This window comes from Penaeus monodon, chromosome 8 (assembly GCF_015228065.2).
Source record: "Penaeus monodon isolate SGIC_2016 chromosome 8, NSTDA_Pmon_1, whole genome shotgun sequence".
In the NCBI taxonomy this organism is placed as follows: Eukaryota; Metazoa; Arthropoda; class Malacostraca; order Decapoda; family Penaeidae; genus Penaeus; species Penaeus monodon.
In genome coordinates, this window is record NC_051393.1 from 28,616,748 (window position 1) to 28,626,747 (window position 10,000).

General features: G+C 38.0%; 1 protein-coding gene across 3 annotated transcripts in view; it reads left to right on the plus strand.

Annotated features, from left to right (window-relative positions):
- Positions 1-10,000, plus strand: part of LOC119576290 (coatomer subunit alpha-like) — a 57,881-nt gene that overhangs the window by 31,870 nt on the left and 16,011 nt on the right. For 2 of the 3 annotated variants that reach the window (XR_005229046.1, XM_037923892.1), the window contains exons 3-5: positions 5,984-6,131; positions 6,235-6,315; positions 7,635-7,842. Coding sequence is in view for 2 of the 3 variants with exons in the window: in XM_037923892.1 (XP_037779820.1) it covers positions 5,984-6,131; positions 6,235-6,315; positions 7,635-7,842 (437 nt within the window). In the remaining variant the exon portion in view is untranslated. The remainder of the gene's footprint in view (positions 1-5,983; positions 6,132-6,234; positions 6,316-7,634; positions 7,843-10,000) is intronic. The other variant, XM_037923894.1, reaches the window with a different exon arrangement.

Genomic DNA, 10,000 nt, shown 5'->3' on the forward strand with positions numbered 1-10,000 from the left:
ACCCACCTCCGAATAACTGATTGGCCAAGTCCGCACATGGTAGCGAGGTAAATCAGCTTCACACTTCGCTTTCTTGGTGTTTTGAATGGACGAGGACAGGTTTTGTTATGTAGTTGTTTATCGAGGATTTGTGCATCGGAAAGACCTCGGAGCTTAGGAAATTGTCGAAACGTAGCCATGGAGCAGTCTTCGAAGGAGACACGTCGAAGTACCGCAGAGGGAAATGCAGCGCGTAATCCATTTCGGCTTACTTTACTGTGTGTGTGTCTGCCTGCCTGCCCCCTAAACCGCAATCAGTAATTTATAACAATTATGTTACTAGGTTATGTTCTTGCTTAATGCAGAATCCGAGATAACCTAAAGATAATATGCCTGATGATCATGACAGTAAATGAGTATGATGGTTTCTGAAACAGTTGTTAGAGAATGAAACCGGTAGAAGTAATATGGAGAATTTGGAAAACTACAATTATCGTTTTCTGTGAAACACGAATTTCCTTGCTGAATGAGCGGGAAGAGTTGCACGACAGCTGTGTTTCGCAATTTCACCTTTGATACTGGAAAAAGACTTGCATAATGCGTCCGCCGCGAACGAAGGCTCTGGACAAAGCATACAAAAGTTTACATGATAATATCAGACCGCTGTGATGTCGGTAACAAATTTCTCCGTCTAAAGAAAAGGGAAGAGAGAGAGAGAGAGAGGGCGAAGTGAAGAGAAAAGGAGTGAGAGAATAAATTTATTTAGGTAATAAAAATCACTTGTACCGTAAATAGCTCCTTGTTTACCGAAGCAGCGACTTTCAACAAGTCCTTACGTATATGTGTCGTTTGTTTTAGGTAGCGCGATTTTTTTTATGCGCATGATTATCACAAGTAACGAATAAAGTAATCATTAGAGTAAACCTTTTTCTGCTTTTAAATTACTTCCGATAATGTGCGTATTTTTAGCAATGTATTTTTCTTCTGTATCTGAGTGACGAGAACCGGCACTTTCAGATGAAATATTGTCAGAGAATTGTTACTTGAGTTTTTGACCTTGGCGCTTTTTGCAGAAACAGTTAAGTTAATGGCGAAGGAGATATTTTATAAATCGTTGGCTTTCCAAATCACTATAGCGTAATGAGATATATCTACTTTCATGCGGAATATCGGGATAGACAGGAAAGCGAGTATTTAGGAAAAAAAAGAGTTTGCCCATTTAGTATCGAGACAAACGAAATTAAGGAGTGAAACATTGCACCTGAAAAACAATGGATAACTTCTGTTGATCATGTGGAAGTTCTTTCTTCAATTCGACGTTCATAGCGAGCATACGTCCGCGAATAGCCAAGAAATCACCCGCCTTTATTGATTTCTAATTAAAATAACCAGTAATTCTTATTGCCAATTACAAATGCATTTTCACATGGAATAGATTTACTGTTCATTTCTTATTGTATTCATATAGCAATCCAATCGTCGCGTTTCCATAAGTTATCCTTTTAATCAGAAAAAAAAACAAGTGCCGCGAGTGAGACTGAATACTGATAGGACGCTTTGACCTTCTTGGCTATTACCTGCCCTATGAGGATTGTGAGGATGTTGGCGCGGTGGAGTAAGACCAGCCGAGGTCCCCAGGTGAGCGAGCTGCACGAGGAACTGTAAACCACTTTCACTGCTACACTCTCAGCCATAAGGGCGCCCTATGCACTCTGCCGTCGTCTTCACTGCTAACCTATTAACGAAACGGAACAAGGGCACGTTCGTCGACATATTTTCGTGTGTAGAACCACAAGTCTTGTTACATTTTATAATTTCATCGGATCTATATTTAAGTAATTAGAGGAGATGAGAGAATTTGCAGGTTTGCTATCAAGAGATAGTATTGGCTGCGATGGGATTACTGTGCTTGAAGGATTGCGCGACGGGTCATGTGTTAAGTAACGGTTGAGAGGGTGTGGGCGTGCTGGGGCCTGGTAGTGACTGCGTGGAAGCGTGCCTTGTGCCGGCCAGCCTCAACCCCGGCCCGCTTTGGGGTCACCTGATCTATGTCCCACGCGAAAACAAGAAGAAGAGAGGACGCGGCACGACCTATCATCCTTCATTGTGTCCGTTAACTGCTTTGCAGAGTTGGATATTCCCGGGGACACACAACCATTCCAAAGCGCCCGTTCACGCAGTCATGGTGCGTAACCAGGCGATCTCTCCAATAAGAAAAACATGAGTTTAGGTTCTGCAATTTCTCGGGTGTGTGGACAGATATACCGTCTGTTTTGCAATTTCGTGACGCATGATGTTTATGGCTCTCATAGATTATGAAAAGCTCCCTTGCCGGGAAAAGTGAGAGAAACTTCCGCGTGTTTAGCAATGCAGGTAGAAAAGGGGTAAATAAGCCACATTTTATGTTTACATGATGTAAATGCAAACTTTATGTAATGCGTAGCTAGAGCATTATGGATGGTATTCTAATATGGTTAACACCCCTCTCCTCATTTTCTCTGCTCTATTCTCCTCTCCTCCCCTCTTCCTCCCTTCTTACTTCCCAACGTGATCACGTTCGGAGACAAGGTCCACACACTTAGCACCATGTATCGCCTTTCACCTACACAACCTATGCATTTCAAGTCTCATAATTTTTATTCTTCAAAAATATGTGAAGGTGAAGAGAAGTTAAAATCTTCAATTTGTGTGAAATATTATCTGTATGGTATGTATTTACTTATACAAAAAAAAAAATATATATATAATATATATATATATATATATATATATATATATATATATATATATATATATATGTGTGTGTGTGTGTGTGTGTGTGTGTGTGTGTGTGTGTGTGTGTGTGTGTGTGTGTGTATGTATGTATGTATGTATGTATGTATGTATGTATGTATGTACGTACGTACGTATGCACATATGCACAAGTTTCCCACGATTAAATGTATATCATGAGAACGCATAACCTAAGAGGAGAGTCGGTCAATTTCCAGCTTGTGCTCCAGAAACGCGTGTCTTGCAGCCGAGTTGGCGCCCGTCCAACTTTAGCGTGCCCCGATGCCCGCGGCATTTGCTTGACCTTCACCTACCAAATATGTTTTGTAATAAAGTTGAGGAAACATATGAATGCTTGACATAGCTTTAGCAATAATAGGGATTAGGATTGCTAGACCTGTCAGCCAGAGGGGTGATAACCGTGATATTTAGTTAGCTGGAAATAGACATTTGCCTTCGACGCGTTTCCGCGTGTTTTCTTGCCAACCAACCATGTCGGCGGGCGGGCGCATTGTCACTCACTATCCCTCTTTTACGTGGCAGCGCTATTGTTTCCTGGTAGAATGGGCAAAGGAATGAAAAGGCCAAAGTGCCGATAAAAACCGAATGGTGATTGGAAGGGCAGACCTCAATGATAATCTTTTGCAGTAGCGGACCCTGATATTGCTTTACTTAACATCCTTACCCCCTCTCCCTCTTACTGTTTCTCCTTCTCATTCCTTTCTCCCTCTCTCTATTTCCCTTCCCTTCCTCATCTCTTACTCGCTTTCCCCTTCTTTCTTTCTTTCTTTCTTTTCCTACGTGCCTGTTTATTTCCTTCCTACTCCCCCCTCCCTCTCTATTTTCTTCCAACTTGCCTCTTAATTTTCTTCCTACTCCCCCCTTCTCCTCACGTGTGCAAGATTTTGCCCATAATTTTATGCACGTGTGCAGCCTCTTACGTTTTTTTGTCCGTTCTAGTGACTGAACAGGCTCACATTCGACATAATAAAGCCCAGGAGCGTTGACAAACCGCTTATCCTTGTGCGTGATGAGTAAGGAGAGACTAGCGCGGGGATGGAGAGGATGTAACAAGTACGAGCAAAAGGTCGGCTGGATGTATAAATGCAACTCCGTGTATCTAACGGTAAAACCGGACCTAAGGTGTAAGGTGCTTCAGGAAGTCTAATTTTATCAAACTTATAGGAGGTTTGGTTTGGCTAAGCATCGGTTAATAGGTGTTTGTAAAAGAGAAAAGGTAGTTTTCAATGGTTTGTTTCGTGCATTTTATGCTTTATCATCATCATCATCTATGTTAGTATTACCACTGTTATTGTTATATACGGTTATCAGTTTAGCCTCTTGGAAGGGTGAAATGCACGTTTTGGTTTGGTAATTTGACTTGTAGAATGGTTATGTAATACCGATCGAGTGGATAAGTAGGATGATTTAGAGTAGTATTCAAGATGGGAAACCGGCATATGTTTCTTTTTTTGCATAAGGAATTTTCTTTTTCGAATGCTATTGCAGGTTCACACGATTTTTTACGTCCAGTTAAAGTGTCGATACACATCTGGATGTAACCTTTACACGGCGATGACTGTCAGAAGTTTGAATCGCTTGCTTTTTCTTCAGTGATTACTGTAGACTCACCTGATGATTGGGTTTGGACAAATACTCCATATAAAACGTCCTTATCCTTTGGATATGACCGTAGATGTGCAACTGGCATTCCGGATGAAGTGCTTGCCATGCAGGTTATTTTCCTGATGGTTCGTCGACAGGTTGGGATGAGAAGGAAGGTGGTGAGTGTATTGCCGCGCGTGCGTGTGGACAGAGCTAGTACAAGAATGAGCGGTGTCTCGCGCTCATCGTGATAGCAGTATCACAACGCTCTCTTGTTGTGCGTTCATTTTAAGAACCAGTGTTATGAAATATGTTTGTAACTCGTTCATTTTGTAATATAACTTTGATGGTACAACATTCTTGGCTGTGCAGGTAGAAGTGGGTGTGGCATTGCTGGCAAAAGTTGGTAATGTGCTTGATCACCTTGAAGTGTCCACCTTCCACTCCCCCTACCCTTAACCAGATCTTCATTGTATATGTACGTGCACCTACAACATCCATACCTTTATTTCTGAATCTGACATAATCCAATTTGAAGCAACTATTCCTTTTTACTTATCCCCCCCCCCCACACACACATACGCTCACAACTTTGCCTACATATTGCAGGCATGTATATTTTCTCAGTGGTTATTACTGTTGATGAGCTTGCTAATTTTTAACTGCATCTGCACTGCTCGACAATAACCAGTAGCCATGTTACTCATCAGCAAAGTCTATACAAATGTCCTACAGTTTGTATTGCTTATAAGGATTTTTATTCCCCATTTAAGGCAGGCGGTAATCATATGTTCCTTCCTCATTATTTTATTCTGCCTTAGAGATGTCGCAAAATGGTCAGTGCAGATAGATACGTGCTTTTAATTCACACCAGTTTATAGATTCTGAAATACCGGATGTACTTATGATGCGTTGTGAATGAAAAGATCGTCATTTTTTTGCACAGTGTAAGAATAAATAATCTCCATTTTCTTAATACATGCACTCTAAAGTGACATTCAGTAAACTTTGTGATATGCATTGAAAAGCCTGCAAATATCTTTTATATTTGTGTGATGCACATGAATGCCTTACCAATTATTATTCGAGTATACTCAGTAGTATAGATTTTTTTTGTGTGTAAGTTTGCATGTTCTAACTCTTTACAATATTTCACTGATTATCAAATAGTGTTATAGTGTGTGTTAGTAGATAGATTTGATGTGAATAGTGGTTAACTTTTTATATTCATTACTGGTGGTTAGTTCATAACATTTCTTGGTAGGCGTGTCTGGTCATAGAGGAAACAAGAATTAACAGCTATTCTTCCCTTGAACCTAATGTCCCTGTCCCCACTTTCTCTCATGGTTGCTTCATACATAGGAATAGTGGTTAGAACTTGTAATCTTTGTTTACGTGGGATTCGGTTTTTATCTTTGTGATATGATGTTTTGTATTTTGTATCTCTTATTTATTTATTATTATTAATTAATATTATTTTATTTTATTTATTTTCTTTTTTATTATTATTATTTTTGAGGGGTCGGGGGTTATATGTGTAAACCGTATTAATCTACATGTTATTCCAGTTTATAATTTGATATTGAATTTTACATAAACAAGAGTTGTTTTTTTTCTCTCTTTCTAGTCTTCACAGTGGAATCATCCAGTTATGGGATTATCGTATGTGCACCTTAGTGGATAAGTTTGATGAACATGAGGGTCCAGTTCGAGCTGTGTGCTTCCACCAACAGCAGCCGCTGTTTGTGTCTGGAGGAGATGATTATAAGATCAAGGTATGTTTCTTTGTCACAATGTATCAGAATACCAGTTATCACTATCACATTTTACAAAAGAAATAAAGTGAAATGTTTTAATGTTGGTGATTTTCTGTTTCAGGTGTGGAATTATAAACTGCGTAGATGCCTCTTTACACTGCTTGGTCACTTGGATTACATCCGTACTACAGAGTTCCATCAGGTAAGTATTAATAATTTACACATACACACTCAGAAATGTACAAGTGGACATACACGCACACGCACGAACTGATACACACATACAAACTGATACACACACAAACTGATATGTACGCACAAACTGGTACACACACAAAGTGATACACACGCAAACTGATACACACACAAACTGAAACCCATACAAACTGAAATACCCACAAACTGAAACACATACAAACTGAAACTCCCACAAACTGATACACACACAAACTGATACACACACAAACTGATACACACACAAACTGATACACACACAAACTGATACACACGCAAACTGATACACACACAAACTGATACACACACAAACTGATACACACACAAACTGATACACACAAAAACTGAAACACCTACAAAATGATACACACAAACTGATGCACACACACACAAACTGATGCACACACACACAAACTGATACACACACACACACACACACAACACCACACACACACACACACACACACACACACACACCACACACACACACACACACACACACACACACACACACACACAGGTGTATACACACACACAGAGGTGCACACACACACACACACAGGCGGACACACACACACACAGGTGCACACACACACACACACAGGTGCACACACACACACACAGGTGCACACACACACGCACACACACACACGCACACAACAAACACACAAACTGAAACACACAAACAAACACACAAACTAAACACACACACAACACACACAACCACACACACAAATACAACGCACACACACACACAAATACAACACACACACACACACACACACACACACACACACACACACACACACACACACACACACACACACACACACACACACACACACACACACACACACACACACACACACACACACACACAAAATACAAACACACACACAAATACAAACACACACACAAATACACACACATATATATATATATATATATATATATATATATATATATATATATGTGTGTGTGTGTGTGTGTGTGTGTGTGTGTGTGTGTGTGTGTGTGTGTGTGTACTTATAATGGAATAACTTCCCTAATAATAATCTTTCAAAATCTGCATCAATTAATATATAGCAGATGGGCCTCCCTGACCTATACATGTACATAAGATATACATATATGTATTAATATGCTTATATAATTTATACTGTTTGTAAACCATTCCACCATCCTTTTACCATGCTTTCTTTAACAGCCATTCTCTTTTAGTTGAGAGTTGTTGCTTTGTAAGGATACTCCAAAAAAAGGAAGCTGATGTTCAGATATTTGTTGCAGGAATACCCCTGGATCCTCTCAGCCTCTGATGACCAGACCATACGAATTTGGAACTGGCAGAGCCGCTCATGCGTGTCTATCCTGACAGGACACAATCACTATGTGATGTGTGCCCGTTTCCATCCAACCCAAGACCTGATTGTGTCTGCTTCACTGGACTCTTCTGTCCGTGTCTGGGATATCTCAGGTATTCCCGGCAAACCTGGAGGTATGCATACTCTTGCTGGTACCCTGGGGATCGTGGTGTATCTCTCTCACTCTTGGCAGTCCTTTTGTCACTTCGAAGTATCTTGAGAAATCCAAGTTAAGAATTAAACAGCTATTCCATGAATTTACCAGAACATTTCTCATATTTTTCAAAGGCATATTTTAACTCTTTCATAACAAGCATTCAGACACCAGGTGCTTCTTATTTGGCTGTAATTGTAGTGATTATTGGATGGTTGTTCTAAAACAATCATGAATTTTGGAATGAAAAAGTTTGATATACTTATCACGAAATAGTTTAACCTTCCTCATATTTGCTACATGCTAGTACTATATGTAATATCCTTCCCTGTGAGCAAATGCCTTCATTGATATTTCATGGCTTTTACTAACAAATAGGATTATTTGGGAATTCTAAATACATTATGTATTTGTGTGTGCCTTAAGGGATAAAACTGGTTGGTGTTGGGAAATGGTTCTGAATTTATTTTATTTTTTTATTTTTTTAGTCTGTCATTATCATTGTAGGAAAAGGGATAAAACTGTGGTTGGTATTGGCCAGTGGTTCAGATTTCTTATTGGTAACTTGTCTATATAATTGTAAGAGACAGTGCCTAATGCATTTTACAAGGATTATGTGTTGGAATATTTGTGTTTGGTTAGCTAGAAGCTATTGACTTTTCTTGCAATCTTGGGTATGGTTTCTTGTATTTATTTATTTGTATATTTATTTATTTATTAACTTTTTGTTTTTTCTTTGTTTGGAAGATTTACCTTTATTATTTTGTATATGTTTATATTTTTACCCCATTGGTACAAGGAATGCATATACTGTATACATGCACACCACTAAGATTTTTTTTGCAATTTCTTAATCACAAAGTGCTTAGTAACCATTGAGTTAGTTACTAGGATGACCTAAAGGATTTTTCTGTTTGTTTTTATGATTAGAATTATTACTACAAACAATTATAGTAATAGTATTAGTAGTAATGATAATAATAATGATAACAGTAATGGTAATGAAGATGATAATGATGATAATGATAATAGTGATAGAAATGATAATCACTATCTAGGAGTAATAATAATAATCACAATATATCAATAATGATAATGATTATGATAATAGTAATAGTGATGATAATGATAAGCATGACAATGATGATGATTGTAAAAAAAATTGATAATGATCACAGTAAGAGAAGTGAAAGCCTTTTCTTCTAAAAATTTAAGGCTGAAGAGGTGAGGTTAGGTAGACCAAGAAATTGACTCTTTGGTGAATAAATGTATATGATAAAACAAAATATTAGTGGAAAGTGCATGGTCCTGTTATTAGTGGGTCAAAGGTAGCATATGGGAAAAAAATATTCATGGGAAAATGTCACTTAGATAAATATATATTTTTAAGGTTATTCAAGACACTACCAGATTTCAAAGCAAATGTTATTCATAGATATGCATTCTACATAGATAGCATATCTAATTCAAAGATATGTTATCTACATAGATAGCATATTTTATTCAAGGATATGCTATCTACATATTGATAGTAAAGGAAGAAAGGGTCAAGGTAATGTTTTTGTTAAAATAAGAAAATAAAATTGTATAATTTAGAATAAGAGATGGACAAGTTAGTGTGATGATAGGAGTGAAGGGAATGATTGAAAGCACAGATGAAGGCATGCCTGCCCAAAGGTGTTCTCGGTTCAGTTGCTCAAACGTGTTTATCAAATGTTTTGTTGGTTTAACTTTTATTTATAACATGATTATCTTCATAATCATGTTAATGTATACTGTCTCATTCTTTTTAGTGCATTGATGTGAACATATCAAAGATTATATTATAGATAAAGGTTTAAACTAACAAAACATTTGATAAACACATGTTTGAGGGCAGTTTTGGACACACTTACCCTCAAATGTAAAATTAGACACTGCACATGTTAGAGAGAATTTTGACAAAAGTTATCTTTTGTTTATTTAAAATTGGTATTCAATAGGATCTAAATTTAATTTTGCATGGCATTGCTACTGATCTCTAAAGAGATGCAGCTCTAACATAAAGGATATAAGTTGGGGCTCTGTATTTTCTTATTGCCACTAAAGTCTTGATCCTATATACTGTAATCATAACATCCCATGCCATGATAAAATGG